The sequence below is a fragment of the Ochotona princeps genome, chromosome 10 (genome assembly GCF_030435755.1).
Source record: "Ochotona princeps isolate mOchPri1 chromosome 10, mOchPri1.hap1, whole genome shotgun sequence".
Taxonomy (NCBI): Eukaryota; Metazoa; Chordata; class Mammalia; order Lagomorpha; family Ochotonidae; genus Ochotona; species Ochotona princeps.
In genome coordinates this window covers 59,729,066-59,750,288 of record NC_080841.1, presented here as the reverse complement: position 1 = coordinate 59,750,288, position 21,223 = coordinate 59,729,066, and the positions used below count along the sequence as shown (strand labels likewise).

Here is a 21,223-nt window from a genome sequence, read left to right as displayed (position 1 = left end):
GCCCAAACAGAAGGCCCCTCTTATTCTGTGTGATTACCATGCTAACATCAAAAACCACTGGCATGTTTGCTGTGGCCCAGCGTCGAGGCCAAGCTGTCTAACAGTGAAGACACGTACTCCTAGAGCAGCTCAAGGTAACAGAGTGGAAGCATACTAGCTCCCATTTTCCAGATGCATGTCTCAGAACTACTGGACATCTGCACTAGCAAACCCCCTGCACTAGCCACAGGGAAACACTCCATACAGTAGCCAGGAGCTACGTAAATCAACATGGAACTCAGTGCCTGTCTACCTCTCAAATACATCACAGCAATCATACTGGGAGCAGGTCAACTACACAGCTCTACCCATTCTTCCTACCCATTTCACACTGGCTTTCAAGAAAACCCAGTCTGTCACCCTGGCATTTACATGTTCACAACATTCCAAGACACCCCACACATTTACTCCATCGTCATTCAGGTTTCTAGTAAAGCCTTCTGCTACGGGTATCTAGCTTCTGAACTATCAACTGGAATAGTCTACACTATGGTACAAGTTACAGTGATGCCAGGCATTCACAAACCTCCCTCCTCTCACAAAGGTATTAAGATGATCTCAAAGAACAGATCTGTTGACTCAGATCCATTGCCGGATGCATACCATAATGGTCAAGTGCAGAAAGGAGTCAGTATGGTTGGTCTAGAGTGCCGAGATACATAACCAAGCATTATTCTAGATGTCTCTGGGAGACCATTAAAGGATGGGATGAACACTGAAATTTGTGGACTTACAGTAAAGTAGGTGGCCCTCCCTGATGCAGGTGGGTTTCCTTGGTCAATTCAAGGGCTGAACAGAACAAAAGATGGAACTTCTCTGAGCAAGAGAGAGAATTCTCCAGCAAGTAGCCTTTGAACTTCACCTACAGCCTCACTTCTGATAGCCTATTCTTTCCTGCAACTGCAACCTACAGATTCTTGCCCTCAGGGTGTACACTCTCCAGACAGCCACAGTTAATTTCTTTTTTTTTTTAAGATTTTATTTCTTAAAATCTGTTTTCTTCAATAAATCTACATATCCTACCAGGTCTACTTCTCAGTAAAACTCTCATACAACACCAAAGTCACCCTCAACCTAAGCTCCCAGGACTTTGAATGGCAAGTCATACTCAAAAGTTTCTAGGCTCAGGAGACCATCTGTGCACAAACCAATCACGCCTTTACAGCTGTGGTCAAATAAGTAGACACCCCGAGGATCCACAGGATGCAAGAACTCACTCCAGAGGCACAGAATGGAAGGATGGCCCTGGAACAAGAAACCATCACAGCGGGTAGACTCAATGAGAAGCTTAGGAAAGCTAAGGGCTTAGTAAGAAGGACAGAACAGGAATGGCAGTGCGAGAAGGTCACCAGGCCAACAGACGGAGGAGGTCACCTGCATGATGACAGCCGACAGATGGAGCTGGGGGGCTCTAAACCGGAGCAGGAAAACAAAGGAGGTCAAAGGAACAGGTCAAGGTTGGCAGAGCCAGAAGCCCCAGTGGCCACGCAGTGATCACAGGGACTGCTTGGCTGAAAGGTGGCTTAAGACCTCCCTTGCCGGCTGAAAAAAAAGGATCCTGCAGGATATTCAAAGGCCCACTGAGAGTAGGCCCTAAGGCTGTATGGAGACCGAGCGCTCCCCACATTCAAGGCCAGAGTCCCTGGATGAAGGAAGGCAGAGATGGGGAGAGGAGAGCCAGATGAGGCTGAAGTGTGTTAGGTTCCAGGAAGAGACGCAGCTGAGGGCCACAAACTAACCCTTGTATTCTAACCACAAACAGGTGCAGGATTCCAATTATACCTGCTGGACTGAGAAGCAGGAGAAAATAAATTCATTTATGACTGGCACTAAAAAGGAAAATCTTCCAGTCACTATCTTGTGCTTACAGTTTTCAAGTAGTGCAGAAAAGCCCAAGTAGCATCTGATATGATTTACATAACTTTACATAATTTCATGATTACCATTTGACAAAAAAGTTCCAGACCTCATCTCTTCCATTTATTTGTTGCCAAAAAATGAGGGGAAAAAAAAAAACATTCTGGACAAGCAGTTTTTCTCTCCTATTCCTAAAAATCCAAAGAAGGAAGTTCTACAGCTCTTCTCAGCGATGTGTGTCTACCATTTGAAGTCTGAGTGTTCTAATCTAAAGCCTTGCTGATGTAATGGAATCAGTGAACAAATATTTACTGACCCAAGGCTCCTTTCAAAGCCTTAATGTCAGAATGGAAAGGATTCACTCTTAGCTGGAAAGCTCCATCGTGCTGCCTGGCCTGGCAACAGATGCATTTCCCACAAATGTAAATCAAAAATAATACCAGCCACTTTATAAGGCTGATTGGAAGAAAGGATTAAATGCACTGCCTGGTACCATAGGAAGGACACCACAAAAACATTTCGGGAGGTCAGAGCTGTTTGTTAACTCAAGATCTGAGACATGAGTAAGGTAAAAATGATTCACTGTGCAAGATATAAGGGGGTGGAGAGGACACAACCCTTCCCACCCCCTTATCTTTGGGTAATAGTTCAAAAACCCAGTGGAGATCAGAAATCATGCAGTACCAAACCTCGAACACAGTGTGTTTTTCTTACACATTCATACCTATCATAAAGCAACCCACAAATGTGGCAGAGCAAGAGATGAAGAGTAATAATTAATATAAAAAAAGAACAATTAGATTAACAGTAACAGCAAAAAAGAACAATTCTAACAATATATTATAATAAATGTTATTTGAAACCCAACAGTTGTTTATCAATTGAAGTTTCCATTTACTGTTTTCAGACCACAGCTGACCATGGGTCACTTAAGCATAGAAAGTGAAGTCAAGGGGAAGGCAGGAGATGCAGTGAGGGTCAAAAGAAACACAAACCCCAGACAAGCATTTATACAAGAAAGGACTATTTGTGTTTTGACTCACAAATAATTAGTCATCATTACTAGAGAAGATTGTTCATTTGCATGAAGACCATTAAATCTGCCTTGCTTTTTTTTTTTTTTTCTGGTCTTCAATCTGTTTTTCTCTCCAAAGATTACACCATCATGATTTCTTCAGTTCCTAAGAGTTTATTTCTTCCAGAATTCCTTCCATAAATCTCCCTCATGGCTCTTCTTTGAATTCTTTTACTCAAAGGTTTATCAAATCAAATCAGCACACCAGCCTTGGTAATCAGTGGCCTAACTGGGAGTGTTGTGAGATGGAGTTTTGGTGCTTTCTTGGTCAGGTGGAGACTCAGGGCCACGTGCTTAGAGACCCCACAGGGACCTGAGCGGCTCTCCTGGTTCCTTTCCTGGCACTTGGACACAGGGCCTAAGCAGGGAGGCATAGCTAGAGAGCACGCAAATGCACCCTCCCAGTGGCCAGTCACTACTGCCACAGGCAGCACACAGCCAGCTGTCTACATCTTCTCACTTTTAAGAGACATAACGAATCCAGATTTTTTTAATGATGTGATTGTAACTGATACACACTAAAATCAGTCAAAGTGTCATTTAGAGCAAAACATACAAACATACATACGTGCTGACCCAGGTACTCACAACCCAAGCCCACCCTAAGCTGCGTTACACTGGACATATACACAGGATCTCTAATATAAGATGGAATTCCACAGGTGAATTTTTTAAAAGCCCATTAAGGACATAGAGAAAAGAGTCATTTATTACCTTCCTGCATATTCCTTCTTTCACAGGCTTATATCAAGGACTAGATACAACAAAACGCCAACTCACTTTTTAAAAACATCTTTAAAGACTTAATTACTGATTTGAAAGACAGAGTTCCGGGGAGGGTGGGAGGAGGAAAGAGATCCTTCTATATGTTCACTCCCTAAATAGCTGCAAAGGCCAACAGGAGCCCAGAACTCTATCTGGATCTTCCACATGGGCACCGAGAGGCAAACACTTGCGCAATCTGCCACTGCTTCCCAAGGGCATGTTAGCAAGGAGCTGGATCAGAAGTGGAGCAGCTGGAACTCCAACTGGAGCCCATCTGGGATGCTGGCATTGCAGATAAACCGCTTAACCTGAAATACTAGCCCCAACACTCTTTTTTAAAATGTATAATTTTTATTTTATTTCTTGTGTACCAAACACGACTCACCCATTCTTATGACAATGTGTTTTCCCCCTCTTAAACTAACATTTCACAAGGTTCTCACTCTTTCTCTTTCTCTCAGCTCTGGCCAGTTAGAGTTAATTTTAGTCTCAGAGTTTTTAGCATGTACAATGAATTTTCTTATTAGTAAACCAATGCAATTCCAGTGACAATTTAAAACATCAAAAGAAACAATGTGGGAAGATTTCATTACTGTTGGTAAAATGCCATTTAAATAATGAAGCATAAACCTCAACAGTCTCATAAGACACAAACAAAATCCCACGAGTTAAACAGTGGCTATGGACTATTAATGGCAAGTGGTGTTGTCCGATCGCTTTACCCCAGTCTGCCTGGAACCTCCCACCACTCTTCCTTCGCAGCCATCTCCTATAAAACCAGTCACCCCCGACACAGTCGTGGGACCAGGCTGGAGAGTTTGGCAGGACCCTCCCACATCACAGAAGGCCAGCTTCACACTTTCTGCTAACATGTCATGAATAAACATTCATTTATTCAAATAAGGTATATATTAACTGACTCTAGTCATAGGGATTCAACTCTGCATCGTAAATAGAGTCATTCTGGCAAGACTGCAGCGTTTGCAATTCAAATTACAGAAATTTTAATAATGAGGAAAATAAAAATTAGCAGCGTGACTCCTAAGGCACTGTAATTCCAACACTTTTATTGCAATAGCAGAAAGTGCACATAAATACTCCCCGGTTTATAAGCTGAGGGGTTTGATTTGGATACGCACCATCAATATTTTCACCTCTATCTCACAGGAGCATCCAACAGGGACCTGGCAGGCACTGTCCATGATGGCCAGACGCCCCAGTTCCAAGCTTCCAAACATTAGGAAATAATGCCACTGCTTCCCAATAAACAACAGTGAAACCATTCCTGGATTAAATAATTTCCATACATTATCACCATAAACAATAATTATTTGGCAGCTGCCCTTTGCGAGTTTTTCATGTGCTTAGGAATAAATCACACCTTATTGATTTGCTAAGCCAAAATGTTTGACATTTTACTCCACTAATAAGGGCTATAATCCTCCATCGCATTTAGCGATGCCTTGATGTACTACATTCCTTAACACTTTTAATATGAAAGGTTAGCACCAATTAGCTCCTCAGCGGGAACGCCGCTGTCTGAGGGGCCAACTGCCCGCTGACCCGTGTCTCTCCGAACACATCCTTATGAATGGAGCCCTCTGACTGCCAATCAGAATTACACTGAAGTGACAGGTCCCGAGCTGCTGCTGCAGTTGCACTGATTTTCCTTGCCTACAGCATTTAAAACATAATCAGGATGAGAATTCAAACATTAATAGTGAACCAAGAATAAATGGGACTGTAAAAAGTTCTCTGTGCCTTGTACAATAATCCTCAAAAATAATGAAATCACCGTCTTCCAACGCAAGGGTCTTCAGAAGACTTCTCCAAGTGCTTTTAAGATCTTGAGCTTCGCAACCTCAAACTGACAAAGACAGCTTCCTCCTCCCACAAAACATTCTGGGCAAATTCCCCAAACACTTCCAGGCCATCCTCCCCTTGCCCATCCCCTCAACTCCACTTCGCTGTCACTCCCATCCAGACCTGAGCTCTCTGAGTTGTGTGACTTGCAGCAGGTAACTGGAGCCTTCTGATTCCTTATGGAGGAGGCAGGCTGAATGTTTCCTGATGTTGTTCATCAGTCTCCTAATCCATTACAAAAACTTCAACCTTCCCAACAAGTAACACAGAAACTTCCCTTCTGTGCAAGGGATAGATTCCAAAGCAAACTCCATACCTTATAACTAGGAGAGGAAAACTAGCCGAGCATCTTTCCTGCCCTTTTACAGCCTTTCTTCCTTCACAAGGATCACAAACCAAGGAATTTCAGACTGGAAAAGCTCTTCAGAGATGATACCTTATAATCCAGCTCATTTCAAGCCTGGTAACACAGAGGAACTATTTCAACAGCACAGCCAGATAAGAACTCAGATCTCTGGCTCCAGCCGCAGAGCCCTGCCCCCATCTATGCTACTTCAGTGGTTTCTGAGATCAGTAAGAAAATCTCTCTATCGCCAGGAGGCCTCCCAAACAGAAACCCTTGTGTGTCACGCGTGGCTGTAATTCATGTTAATACGCTGCAATGTCTTTTAAGTTTAACCACCACAAAGATCAACTAAGTTCAGCTGCAGAATTTACAATGGAATTAGCTCTCGGAGACAGAAAACCACACAAACAAGAACCCTTGTTCAAAAAACAGATTCTACTATTCCCTCTGGAACGAATGCCGCCTCTGGTCACAAAGCAATAATTATCCTGCCCTACAGCAATCAATAAAACCTCTTGCCCCATGAACCTGCTATTTCCTGACTTTGTTCTCTGCGCTAAAGATTTCCAAGTCATATTGATTCGCCACTGAATTTTTTAAGCTGTGTGAAAAAACAGCACGGAAGAAATCCTCAAATTAACATCACTTGTTATTGTTTGAACAGACCTCACATTTTTCAGTCACATAAACGGTGTCCCTTTTCCATGGTTTTTCCCATTTTTTCATTATGTACACGTCATCTTATACACATCAGTGTGTAGTCTATCAGCACAGAGTGGGTATGGTACATATTTCATGATATTTCTGAAACTAACTGCTGCTACCTTTTTTTTACAACTGAGAAAGAACAACTGATCAACAAACCAGACCACGAAGCTGGTGCTGTGTCATAGCAAGCTAAGCCTCTGCCTGTAATGCTAGCTAGCATCCCATTATGGGCACTGGGTCCTGTCCCAGCTGCTGAACTCCCCCATCAAGCTCTCTGCTCATGGCCTGGGAAAGTAGCACTGGATGGCTCACGTCTTTGGGCCCCTGCACCCACATGGAAAACTGGAAAGAAGATCTGATCCTGGCTCCTGGCTGCTGACAGGACCTGCTTCAGCCACTGCAGCTATTTGGGGGGTGAACAGGCATGGACAGAAGATTCTTTCTCTGTCTCTGCCTTTCAAACAAAAATTAAATAAATTTTGAAAACACACATTTAACCAATAAATAACTAAATAAACAATGCCCTGTTTCTTGAGCCACAGCACAGATTTTTAACAAATGAACTCATTGGTTCTCAGTGTGTTAAATGTCATTCCTGAGAACTTCTCACTAACTAAAAAAACTAAAAAAGCGATGGTAAAGAAAAGCTGTCGTCTATCCCTTTCAAGGGCATTAGCGACTCGTGGCTTGAAGAAGGAGTGACAAAGGCCATGATGAAAACATTGGCAAGGATAAGCACAGCCCTGCTGTGGAAGCTGGGACCTGACGATCTCCTTCTGCACCCCTCCTCATTCTGTGTCCCCAAGCGCGTACATAGCCCTGGACTCAACATTCCTGAGTGTGTGCTGTAGGGGATATATCCAGAGCTAGGGTACTTGGGGTTCTCTAGAACTGGCATTGTTTCAGTCTCCCATCAGAACCATTCGTTAAAGACACACTTTGTGCCAGATCAAAACCAACCAAGGGAAATTTAAAGTAGATGTTACTTTGTACCTTCTTGGTTCAGTGGCAAGTCAATGTTAAGGCAAATTTGAAAGTATCAGCTACATGGCAGGTGTTTGGCTTAGCAGTTACCACCCCAGGTTAGCTGTCTGTATCCAGTCATGAGAGTAGCTGGGTTTGATACTCATCTCCAGCTTCCTGTTGATGCAGATGCTGGGAGGTAGCAGAGAAAAGCTCAAATAACTGGGCCTCTGCTATGCACGTAAGAGACTTGGATTGAGTTCCAGCTCCCAGCTTCAGCCTTGATCCAATCTCAAACATGAAAGGCACTTGGGCATGAAGCAGAGAGATGAAAACATTCTCTCTCTCTCTCTCTCTCCCTCTCTCTCTCTGACTTTCAAATAAATTAGTATTATTTTTAAAAAACTTTCAATCACACTGCTGTCACAACCATATAACGAAACATACACAATGGAGTATTGAGATGCAAATTTTTAGCCAAACTCAGTTTGCATGCACACAGACCTACACAAATTGATCGGATGCTTTTATGCCTCCACCCCAGCCCCACCAACAGGTTGAGCCCAACCACTTCTCAGCTTTGGAGCCATCTGGGAGCATCTGTGGTTTCCACTCACAGGACACCTAAGGCACCCCTCCCTCAACAACCAAAAGTGTTTCCACACATTGTCTCACGTTCCCCATGCCCCCATGGCACAGAACTGCGCCAACAGAAAACCACAGCAGGAGAACCACTAAATCATGCTTCAACCCTGCCTTCAAGGGCTCTGTCTTTTCTTCTCAGTTGTTCGGCTTCCAAGTGCTTGTTACCCTGATCATCTCATCACTGAGTGACAGATGAAAAGTCGTTAGAGAACTCTGGTTAAGGGATCTATAGTCCTGCTCACAATGCCTACAGAAGAAAAGTCATCACCCAGGGGCATCGCGCCCTCAGCCTTCCTTGCCCACCACCTAAAAATAATTTGAGGATGCATTTCCAACACTTCCATCTCTTTAAGGCCATGGCTGGCTCCACTGACAAATGAAAATGCACGATCTCCCACTCCAGCGCTACAATCTCATCGAAGCCAAGAAATGATGGATTCTAAGTTAGCACAAAGACCTTGCTACTAAATCCACCAGAGAGCCTCAACAAGTTACCTCCCCACCCACCCCACCTTGTCCCTCCACCAATTCAGTCATCTGGAAGGACAATGGTCGGCTGGAAGCCAACACTATGTAAATGCGGGCTCACCGTCCGGGGGCATCAACACCTTGTTGTTCTGTGTGCACCACCCCACGGGGTGCAGATCTGCTATGACCACGTCACACCAGAAGTCAGCCCTGCGGTCCTCGCCATAACCGCAGTAGCGCAGAAGCAGCAGCTGGCCACATGTGGTGATGATCGTGGCCACCCAGTACGTGTCCGGGTTGTTCTTATTGGCCACTTCCAATTTCATTCCCGGCTGGAAGTTGCTCTGCAGACTGATTTCAACCTTGAAGAAATCAGAGATAGAGAAAACAGTCACCATACTGAACACAGAACTCGAGAAGGTTACAAAAACTACTGAAAAACAGTGACTAAGTATTTCTCCTACTCTTGAAAAGCACCATACTGTCCACAAATAAACAATGCAAAAAAAAATAGGAAATGAAAACGAAAATAGACTGATATTGTGATAGTGTGATAAGCAGCTGCCCATGACACTGGCGTGCCACGTGAGCATTGGTTCAAGTCTCAGCTGCTCCCTTTCCCATCCAGCTTCCTGCTATCGTGCCTGGAAAAGCAGCAAAAGACAGCACAAGTCCTTGGGCCATGTGGCTCAGCAGTTTCCACACCAGGTTAACGCTGTGGGAGACCCAGAAGGAAGAGCTCCAGGCACCTGGCTGCAGTCCACCCCAACCCTGCTGGCTAGGGTGACTTGGAGGGTCAAACAGCAAAAGGAAGATTTCTCTCTCTCACTTTCTTTCACTCATTCACTCTACCTTTAAATTAAATAAATCTTAAAAAAAAAAAAAAACATAATGCAAATCACCAATATAATGTTAAGTTCTCTAGAAGCCAAAAAAAAAAAAAAAAAAAAAAGGTAAAATTAAGCTTCAGAGGCAGCTCTGCGGCAAAGCAAGTGAAGCCACTGCCTGCAGCACTGGTATGCCATATGGGTACCAGTTTGAGTCACCACTGCTCCACATTCAATTCAGTTCCCTGCTAATGTGCCTGGAAAGGCAGTGGATGGTGGCCCAAGTCCTTGGGCCTCTGGCATCCATGTGGGAAATCTGGAAGAAGTTCCTGGCTCCTGCGTTTGGATCAACTCAACTCAGCTCCAGCTTTAAGGCCATTTGGGAAGTGAATCAGTGGATGAAAGACCTGTCTCTCTCTTTCTATAATTCAGCCTTTCAAATAAATAATCTTTAAAAAATAGTTACATTTAAAATCCTGTTTCATTTTTCCCAGTATACCTTCCATATTATCACTTCAACATGTAACAAACAAAAAAATCTGAATAAGATGTTCAGTCTTCTCTCCCAACTTAATGTCCAAAACCCAGTTTTATATTGCACATGGAGAGCACATCAGAAGGCGTGCTACACACTTGCCCAGTGCTCCACAGGTCCAAGTGGAACAGCTGTCAAATGACCAGCACAGTCCTAGAGAACAGAGTTTTTCGTTTTCTTTACGAAAAGTTAGATCCCAGGCTCAGAAGCTTCTTTGACCTGAGAAGAGGGCCTGATAAACGTTAGTAGACTAACTCTGGAGTGCATGGGCAGCAGGTGCTCAAAGGAGAGGAAAGAATTATAAACCACCTGTACATGGATCAATGCTACTTTCCCAGCATCCCCGTCTGGGAAATCTGCACCATAAAGCATGGCTACCCAGGCTGCCCTCTGGGGCACTACGGTGTGAGTGAAAGGGAGACACGAAAGCTGAATCCAAGAGAACCCAGGAAATTCCATGCAGAGTGAAAGTGGTATCTTTTTCCCCACAGAAAAGCAGGGGAAAGCAGGGGAAAGTTATCAACCAACCTATCTCCTGCATTCCCTTACAGAACTTACATCACCCTGACTTCTTAGGATTTTCGTGTCATTTTGGCAAGACCATAGTCCCATTACATGTAGGAAAAAGCTATGTTTTGCTTTGTCTTAGTATGCAGTTCTTGGTTTTCATTAAATGACCCAGAGTCACATTCATAATAAACTAAAAATTATAACATGATGAGCATAAAATGAGAAAGGGGACGGCAACCTACTTTCATAAGGTCCCAGAAATTTAATAAGGTATTAAGTTCCTTTTCCAAAGAACACGTCACCTCCAAAAGAGTAAAATGTTTTATAAAAATTTTAAAAAATCAATATTGTGGCTTTCTTCTTCAATCAAAGAACCAAAAGAAAGGACATATTAAGAAAGATAATCAGGCTGAATCCTTGTTCTAGGTAGCCCAGCTACCTACCCAGAGTTACATCTGCTTTTCCATTAGCTCACCATTGTGTAAGAGCTGGGGTCCTGGAAATTCAGCCTTATCCTCACTCATGACAGATTACTCTTATCAACACTTAAGCAAAAATCTGATTAAACACTCTGGGACTTGTCCTCTGGTGGGCATGTTATTTGCATTCTCCAAAGTAATATTATTCATAAGAAGGGTTTTTTTGGTTGGAGTCGAATGTTTTCAGAATAGGCATGGTCATTTCCTGTACTCTTGATTCCTCTACCTACAGATGACTATGAAACCCGGAAATGAACTTTCACCATCAAAAACTTCAACCCAAAATCAAAACCTGGAGGCATTACACCCACCAAGAAGGCCCTGGACACTGCACCTCTTTACCTCGTTGGCTGATTCTTCTCTGACTCAGTTCAACCTACCCTGCCCATCTGATCTGCTGTCATGTGTGAAAACTCGACCAACTGCCACATCTCTTCACTCCTAGGAAAGTTTGGCAGCACTCCCTCTTCTCCTTTCACTCGCTAAATTTGATCTGTTCTTTGGCTTTTTGCTAGACCTTCCCTCCTCCCATCCCACCCTCTAAAGGCAGGTGAGAAGAGACGAACCGTCTTACGTACATGTTTGAATGATGTGTGAGGAGCTGCACTGGCACCCGTCTCTTCCAAATATTCTCCCCAGTTAAAGCCAGTTTCCTCCAAGCTTGAACCTTCTTCTGCTGTGGGGGAAAAAAAAAAAAAAAACACAACCTGTCAGCACTCATGTGAGGAATGGAAAGGCATTGACCTTCAGTAGAGACCTGCAAATCCTTAACATGATAGACAAATTCATCCAGAATTTGGAAAGACTAAGTTGGATTCTTCATGGAGCTCCTTCTGTTTGCTGATTTGGATAGAAACACCACAAAGGTTTTGCTCTGACCATTTTGCCAAAATCAAGAGTAACATTGCGTGCTCCTGGGGGAAGTGAAAGGAGATGTGATTCAAGGCTCATTTGTTGCCTATTCATGTATTAATTTGACATTAGCCATTGCAGACAACCAACTTTTAGGGAAGCTGGAGGACAATGGGGAAGGGACCCCTTGGTGAAATGTACACAGTGCTGGCACTCTCTGTCCCCTCACTGCTGGTGTAGCTGGAAACTGATCTAACAGCTTCCAAGGCTACAAGGGCCATAGGGATCTTTAGAAAGCATTAACTCCAATGGCACTTCGATAGGGGGAATATGGAGACTTGAAGGCATAGCTCATGTGTATGAGGCCACCAGCAACTTGGCAACAAGAACAGACCAGCTGCCAGCTACTCTTGATTACCACCCCCCCAGTCCTGGGTTGCCATCTCCTTCTTCCTGCCAGGATAGAGCCCTGGGGGCAAGGCACACCAACAAAAGCGACAGGGTATGTTTCTCCTCTCACAGAGAACAAGGAGAAATACAGTAAACACACAACATGGCTCTGAAAAATCACCATTACACTATGCACAGATCCCCACACCCAGTCTCTGAAGGAAATTACGTTATTCCCCAAATACCAAAGGCTACCAACACCATTTGTAAACTGAAAATCAGCAAGTAATGTATTTTAAGATATAAACATAAAAAAATCAAATCACACAGCTTCAAATGAAATGAAATAATAAGGGGTTAATAATTTAAGCTGTTTATGTAGCAATCCTGAGAAAAGAACACATAGTATTAAGGATTGTCCAAATACACAAAGGAGGATGTCAAAAGCTCAGATATTCTTCTTTTACCCTTGGGACCAGTAACATGGAGTAGTAGACTAAGCCTCCACCTGCAGTACCAGCATCCCATATGGATGCCAGGTTTTGTCCCAGCTGTTCCATTTCTGACCCAACTTCCTGCCCATGGCCTGGGGAAAGCAACAGAGAATGGCTCAAGTCCTTGGGCCTCTGAACCCAAGTGGCAGACCTAGAAGAAGCTCCTGACTCCTGGCTTCAGATCAGCTGAGCTGTGACCATTGCCCATGGCCCATGGCCATCATTTAGGGAGACAACTCGCATTATACACACACACACACATACACACACACATATTTATATTTATATAGATATGTATCTCCTTTCTTCTTTTACTATAATGTTCAGTGGATACTGATGTTCATTCTATGGATATGCTATAAGCAAGGGCATGTCAATAGTTAAATCCTGAGGCTGGCCTTGTGGTTTAGCAGGTAAAGCCATCTCCTGCAACACTGGCAGCATCTTATAGATGCTGATTCCGGCCCCAGCTGCTTCACTTCCAATCTAGCTCCCTGCTAATGACCTGGGAAAAGCAGGAGATGTTGACTCAAGGCCTCAGTTTCCTGACACTCACATGGGAGCTCCAGATGAGACTCCTAGTTCCTAGCTTTGGACTGGCCCAACCTCACCTGTTGTGGTCATCTGGGGAGCGACCTGAAGCAGCAGATGGAAAATTTTTCTTTTCCTCTCCTTCTGGAACTCTGCCTTTCAAACTAAATAAATCTGTTTTTAGGGGGAAAGAAGTAAATACTACTTTAAATCATAAGCTAATGATTCTAGAAGACCCTGTTAGGTAGGGCAGAGAATTAGGGAGGGATGGAACAATCTAGAAAGGAAAGCCATGTTGTGTTAGCTGTAACATTTTTTGCTTACTTGAGACTCGTAAATAGTACATAGGGTATGTAATTCTCTCATAAGCATTCTGTAGAGCCTCAGAAAATGCCAGAAGAAGGTAACCATTGCACAGTCAAAAGGTTCTGAGGACAGTATTACGGTACAGTGGTTAAGCTCCTGTCTGCAACAGGAGTATCCTGTATCAGAGAATAGTTTGAGTCCCAGATGGTCTGCTTCCAGTTCCGCTCCCTGCTAATATACCTGGGGAAACCGGGGGAAACGGCCCAAGCCTTTGGACACCTGCCATTCATGTGGACGACCAGGATGTACTTCCTTATTCCTGGCTTCAACCTGGACTAGCCCCAGCCAATGTAGCCAATTTGGGAAGTGAATCACTCTCTCTCTCAATCTCTCTCAATCTCTCTCTCTCTCTCTCTCTCTTACTCTGCCTTTCAAATAAATATGTCAAAAACAGAAAGAAGAAGTCAAGAAGGTTATGAGTTGAAAAGCGGTGAATTATCTTAAATACTGGTTCTTGAGACACAGTTGCTTAGAACTTCCTCCTCAAATTTTTCCCCAATAAAGCGACTCATGATGGGATGACAGATAAGAAAAGCCATCTAAAGAGAAAGTTTTTCCTTTGTTTGTCTTCCAGCATTCATTTTCAACCCTCCCCCCCAAAGTCAACAGGTCCCGCAGCCACTCACCAGGGACAGAGGACTCCAGGAGGCCTAAGGCGCAGTAAAACAAACTCAGAGAAAGCATCCACGTTCCAGAAATCTCAGGGCAACACTGACAGCTCTTCAACTTGCCCCAAACAATGCTACTAGGTATCTATTTGCTTCTCATCCACTGATCAGGGAGCCACTAAGCACAATTTACTCACCAGTTTCTTTGGTGCTTAAGGATAGTGCACTTGTTTCAGAGAACAACCATGGTGCTTGTTCATACTACATGTCTGGTCTCAGCTCAGATCACACTGCATGGAACAACCTGTCCACTTTCACCTGCGTCTGCCTTTGCAGCTCCAGAAGGTAAGTACATACCCTCCCAATGCAACACCCCATGTTTGGGTGTCAGCCAAGGGCTTCACACACATCACCTGGCAATCTTTCCAAGAACCCTGACAGATGGGTACTTGGGAGCTGCCTAGAGTCTCAGCTGCTTCGGAGTCACAAGTCCCACGTGGGCTGCCTGATGTCAGCGCTGGAACTCCCATGCAGAATCCTCCATACCCTCCCATTCTCTACATGGGGAGTCCATGGGAACCTTCACAGCTGACTTGCATGTCTCAGGCTCGGGCCTGCAGAGGGAAAGGGTTTTAGGCAGGGCTCCTGGGTAGAAGCCATTGGAGGATGCCAACTATTGGAAACTGCATCAGAATCAGAAGCATTCACATGAAGCTCAGCCATCATCAACTGCCTGTTCTTACCAATGCCTGAGATCAGAGGCCATGAGCAATCCTATCATGAACTGCTAAAAAACCAAGGATTCCACTGAAAACTTGGAGACCATGGGGCCACTCTTAATTCTACCTACAAAATTATCATCCATGCTGTTCAGGATGTTGCCGGTATGACATTTCCACATTTTCCCTGGCCTTCACAAGCTCTTCATTCTTGAGTACACATTCATTTATTCAGCGAAGCCGGCTATGACGTCAGAACGTCTTCACTAAAGGAGTCAGTGTGAACAGTAAGCCCTGTCACTCTTTGCTGGTCTAAAGAAAACAGTTATAAAAGTGCCCTACAGTCAGACCCCAGACAGAAATTTTAGAAAATAAAACCTTTATGCCCAGCCCCAGTGAACTGTATAGTGGTGTTTTCACAATCAAGTCAGCTGCAAAATGCAGGGTCAGTTACAACGCAGCCTTCTTCAGTTGGCCACATGTAACGTATTTGCTCAAGCAGCTGAGTCTGCAAAGACTCGTCAAAGAGCAGCAGATAAACACACACAATGTTTACGAGGAGTGATCTCGTAAACCCAGAGCCAATACTTACAGCCGATGCATAAACCTCTAACACCCATAAACATTTTATCAAGGAAATGTGGACCATTCCCGTCTCCTGTAAACAGAGCCACTGCAGGCATTTCCCCCTCGACATCATGAAAATGACTGTGAAAAGCTATTACAAAGAAAGCAAGCATGTTCCTTAGCAGCCATCCCATTTAGAAAATAGAGTTGCTTGTAGGACGAAAATCAACATAAATGTAAAATATTATATTACAAAGTTCGAGAACAGGTGACTTTAGAGTGAAAACTGGAATAAACAAACAGCCCATACAGCTTTTGTTTTAAGTAATAGAATTGAGCTTGTACAATTATACTATCTGAAATGAGGCAAAATTTGCAAACAAGGCTGGATATTAAACCCCACAACCACTAACCAATAAATGAACTGAAGATTGGCAGATTTAGAATTAAAAAAAATATCTGGGGCCAGCACTATGGTATGCAAGGTTAAGCTGCTGCCTGCCACCTCAGTAACTTATATGGGCAGTAATTAGGTAAAACAGCTCCCTGCCAATGTGCCTGGGAAAGCAGCAAAAGTTGGACCAAATGTATGGGCTTCTCTCCATGTGGGAGAACCAGGAAGAAGCACCTGACTCCTAGCTTCCACCTGGTTCAGTTTGGGTTGTTGCAACCATTTGGCGAGTGGACCAGCAGATGGAAGATGCTCCCTCCCTCCCTCCCTTTTTCTTTCTTTAACTCTTTCAAATAAATAAATCTTAAAAATATATAAGAAAACCATCTCAAATCCTAAACCTAACTGTACAAATTAAGAAGCCAGAAAAAGAACACACTACACCATAGAAGAAGCAATGCTGCAATAAAAGAAAGCAACAACGAAATGAGCTGAGTAGATTGGAGATAAATTCTGTAAAATAGATGCAGATATAAAACAAAATGATCGGGGCCCAGCACTGTAGCCTAGTGGCTAAAGTCTTTGCCTTGCATAGGCCAGGATTCAATATGGGCGCCGGTTCTAATCCCGGCTGCTCCACTTCCCACCCAGCCCCCTGCCTGTGGCCTGGGAAAGCAGTAGAGGACGGCCCAAAGCCTTGGGACCTGCACCTGCAAGTGGGAGACCTGGAGGAGGCTCTGGGCTCCTGGCTTCAGATCAGCTCAACTCCGGCCATTGCAGCTACTTGCGGAGTGAATCAACAGACGTAAGATCTTTCCTCTCTGTCTCTCCTCTTCTCTATATGTTTGACTTTTCAATAAAAATAGATAAACCTTTAAAAAATGATATCGTTAAAAACATCCATGTTAGTTATTTAACACCCCCCCCAAAAAATGAAGAAAATCTTAGTACTTTCTTATATGATAGATAAAATATGGAATGAGAGAGGAGGAAGACATTCAAGCTTTCTTACTTGTTTTATTTATGCTTATTTGAATGGCCGGCAGAGAGAGAGAGACAGAGAGAGAGAGAGAGGTTGTCCAGTTGCTGGTTCACTCTGAAATGCCTGCAACAGGGGCTGGGAAAGGTTCATGACAGGAGCCAGGAACTCATACCAGCTCTCCTCCTTGGGGGGCTGGGATCCAAGCACTTGAGCCACCTCCTGTTGTCTTCCGCAACACACAAGAGCAAGGGGCTGGAACCAGAAGTAGAACTGGAGTTCAAACACAGGCACTTAAAAGCAGTGTCTAAAACAATGCATCACAAGCCTGGCCCCTCTCTGATGATAGTCCACCTTATCCTAAGTTTTAGAAAATGATTCAACTGCAAGGATGTTAAACAGACAGGACCGTAACAACAGCTCAGGAAGGAAGTGGGGCCAGCTACACACCCAAGATCTGCAGAGCCACACAGGAGCAAATTTGCTAATTGTAACACAAAGATTCTTGTGGCTGAGCCAATTGCCCACCTGGCCAGTTTTTCTAAAGAAGAAAAGAGAAAACAAGCATGTAAAAAGCACCTAAGCATGCAGAGTGGGATTTGCATTCGTCCAAGAACAATGTTGACTCCTTTCCTTCCCAAACAGGAAAGCCTCTGGTTCTCTAGTTAATATATTCCCAATGCAAAAAAAAAAAAAGTATCAAGCCCACATTTCAGCATAATTCTACTCTGAAGCTTGGTCAGTGTCAACAGGCAACACCAGTTTATCTGCAGGTTTCATCCAGAAATTACACCTAGCAGTCCTAGAAAAAGAGTGTCAAACAAGCTCTTGATCACAGCATCAGCATATTGTTCTGGGTGCTTTTATCATGGTAACCAAGGATGTTCAGAATCCTAACGATCACATTTTAGTGCACTGTCCTTTGTGTACTGCAGGAAGACACTAACCATTTTGTCTGCAGGAAAGGCCTGCAGTTCTTGGGCTAGTCTTTCTGCCTCTGCCTGCTCCAGCCACACAGTTCCTGGGTAAGTAAGCTAACACTGAACATAGTTCCTTATAGCCTTGGGAGTCGTGTCAATTATTGATCCATCCATGATTTGCACATTCTTCGAGGACAAAAAAAAATCAGTGTGCTCACGTACTAATGTACTAGCTCTGGCACATAGGGGGTGCCCAAGGTTTTAAACTGCTTGGACATTTCAAGAACTTTGCCTTGTGGGCAACGGCAGTCAACTGCAGCAGCTACTTCCCTGGACTCTTGAAAGATGAAGTTCCCTCACACAAGTAAAGGACTCAAAATGCTGAGTGTGTGCCATGAAGTCTGATCTCAGAGCCCCCTGCTTACACGTCACTGTGGAAACTGCAGCACACTGAACCTGCTTTTTCCTGTACATCTGATAGGTCAATCTCTTCTGGAAGGATTTTTTTTTCTCAAGAGACAGAGAAACAGAAACAGAGAACTCACATTCGCTTGCCCTCTCCTGGGAATGACCACAATGGCTGGGGCTGAAGCTGTAAGCTAGTAAAGTCAGCACAGAACCTGACTCCTGCCCAACACTTGTGGTCATCATCCACAACGAGCTGTCAGAACCAGCAACTGTCTTGACAGCATCGAGTCGTTCATGAACTTCAGAACCTGCTTACACATATCTCAGCAACATGGAAGTGAAAAGCCAGTGCGTAGTTAGCTCTCACTCAATTTTGAAAAGATACCACTGAAAATGACACAGTAATACACACAGGGTATCGTGGCCATGATACATTGCAAAGGTATAAAGAAAGCTCAGAACTCCAAAAACGGAAAAAGAACTTCACTGGGCAAACAAAGAGACTTTTTAGGCAGGTGTATCTGCACTACAATAAAAGAATTGAGGTGAATGCTCAGTCTATGGGAGGGGCCTTTCCAGGAGACCATTTCCATGTTTCCATTAAGGGACAAGGGTTGGAGGAGGCTTTTCTCATTCCTGCTTGCATGCAGTTCAGAAATTGGGGAAAACTGAGCTGATTTTGGCGCAGAGAGTGTAATGTTTCAACATGTTAATACATTCAGTTGTTTCAGGGTTTCCAGCCTTTTTTTTAAACCAAATACAAACAAAATCTGAGATACCTAATGCAATCAGGCAATCTCCATCATTGCCTATTTTCATCAAAATGTGAACACAGCTTCTTTTGGTAATGGTTAGGTCTCCCACTGAGTTAATGAGCAATGTATTTTGCATGAATTCTCCCAAGCAAATGTTTATGAGTCAGAGAGTCAAGTTATCCTATTGGATTTCCTGTTACGTATAAAGAGCACAATTTTTTTGAAGTGCCTTTTTAAATGAATCCCTTGAGTATTTAGAAAAGGATGCATTTATAAACTCATTACTTACACATTAAAATTCAGAGGCTGTGTTCTTATGTTTTTGTTACTGCTTTGTTTTTCTGATTTCTTAAAGAAAGAAATACAGTACTAATTCCCATGATCCCAATTTCCTTCACAATAAGTAGTTTTCTGGAGTATGTGCTCCATCTATTAGGAAGTATTGGGGCTGGCATGGTGGGACAGCAAGCTAATCCTCCACCCTGTGGTGCCGGCATCCCATATGAGCACCACTCCGTGTCCCAGCTGCTCCACTTCTCATCCAGCTCCCTGCCTGTGGCCTGCAAAAGCAGCAAATGACAGTCCAAATCCTTGGAATGTTGTATCTACATGGAAGCTCCTGGCTCCTGGCTTTGGATCAGCTCAGCTCTGACCATTGTGGCCATTTGGGGAGTGAACCAGCAGATGGAAGATATTTCTCTCTCTGCCTCTCCTTCTCTCGGTAAATCTGCCTTTCAACCAAAAATAAATAAATATTTTTTTAAATGGACATTTGAGGAAGCATCTCATATTAGTAATATCTTCTGTGTCAGCAAATCTAATTCTCCTACCTGCTCCCCCCTCTGGAACATGGAGAGAATTCTATCTTCCTGCATCGCTTGCAGCAGCAGGAACACGGGACTAACTTCCGGTTGAGGGATTCTACACAAAAATGGAATTTGGCTCTTCTAAGCTAGAGCACAAGCTTGCTGGCTCAAGACTCGCCCACCCCCGAGCCCCCTCAGCTCTGCTCTTGCCTGTAATGGCAAAATCTGTGCACCATCGTTAAGCATGCTTCTGTAGAATGGCACAGACTAGCTTAATGGCACTGAGCATCACAGTGGGTGGTGGAGAAAGGTAATGAATCACCTGTATTTATAGGTTTAAGTCACAAAGAGTCTGAGGCAATAACTGTCAACTCAGTGTGCACCCTGTCTTGCACAGTCATATTAATTTTGAACCAAACCTTGCATGAAGCTGCTGTCTCCTTAAAGAACGCATACCGCAACACACAGTACGTGTGATCCAGATACGCACTATCTGGAAGATACTGATCATTAAGTCCAAACAGCAGATGGGTCTAGAAAACCAAACCCTACCTGAGTCAAGATCTCCATCTCCATTAGCTGGGCCCAAATGCTTTTCCAAGGCAGAGGATGCAGAGTCTTGCATATTGGAAACTGACAAACTGCTCTCCATTCCTGATGAATAAGAGTCTTCTTGTCTTAATTCATCCTGCAAGGAAGAATTACCTAAGGACAATAAAAAAAAAAGAGCATATTAACTTGTACACTCTCCAAAAGCTACATAATCTATCAAAGCGGTTCCCAACTCATTATGACATTTAGCATGTAATGTAATCCTAATGACAGACTATATTGGAACAGAGACTAGAATGTACATCCCCACACAAAGTAAACAACAAAGGTCAAGAACAGAAAAAAGTTAATTTTTCTATAGACATTATCTTCATAATGAAAGAAACCTGTATTTCAATCTCCAACCCACCATGGTGATGCTAAATCAAATTCTCTATCTCTCCTTTGATCCTGTGGAACAGTAAGTCCTCCAGTACTTTAGCACCCCACGAACAGCTCCCAGGGCAGTATTGGGAGGCAGAATTGGAGACATCCACTTTCTGAAAGAGAATGGCTGGAATGAAATCCCTCTTCTGCTTCCCACTCTAGCTCTCTGCTGATGCATCCTGGGGTGCAACAGGTGATGGCTCAGCCTCTCAGTTCCCTGCCTCTCATGGTGGAGACCCAGGTGGACTTGCAGGCTCTAAACTTCAGCCTGGCCCAGCCCTGGCTGCTATGAGCATTTTGGGAGTGAACCAGCAGATGGGAAATCTCTCTCTCTTTCTCCCCCGCCCCCTTCCCTCTGCCTTCCAAACAAAACTATATA

The 21,223-nt window shown here is 43.8% G+C and overlaps 1 protein-coding gene across 6 annotated transcripts in view; it reads right to left on the bottom strand.

The window, feature by feature from the left end:
* Positions 1 to 21,223, bottom strand: part of SFMBT2 (Scm like with four mbt domains 2) — a 218,236-nt gene that overhangs the window by 172,649 nt on the left and 24,364 nt on the right. For 4 of the 6 annotated variants that reach the window (XM_058669504.1, XM_058669503.1, XM_058669502.1 and 1 more), the window contains 3 exons: positions 20,419 to 20,571; positions 11,659 to 11,756; positions 8,851 to 9,091 (listed from right to left, as the gene is read on the bottom strand). In XM_058669504.1, the coding sequence (XP_058525487.1) occupies positions 8,851 to 9,091; positions 11,659 to 11,756; positions 20,419 to 20,518 (439 nt within the window). In that variant the 5' untranslated portion in view covers positions 20,519 to 20,571. The remainder of the gene's footprint in view (positions 1 to 8,850; positions 9,092 to 11,658; positions 11,757 to 20,418; positions 20,572 to 21,223) is intronic. The other 2 variants (XM_058669507.1, XM_004588502.4) reach the window with 1 other exon arrangement.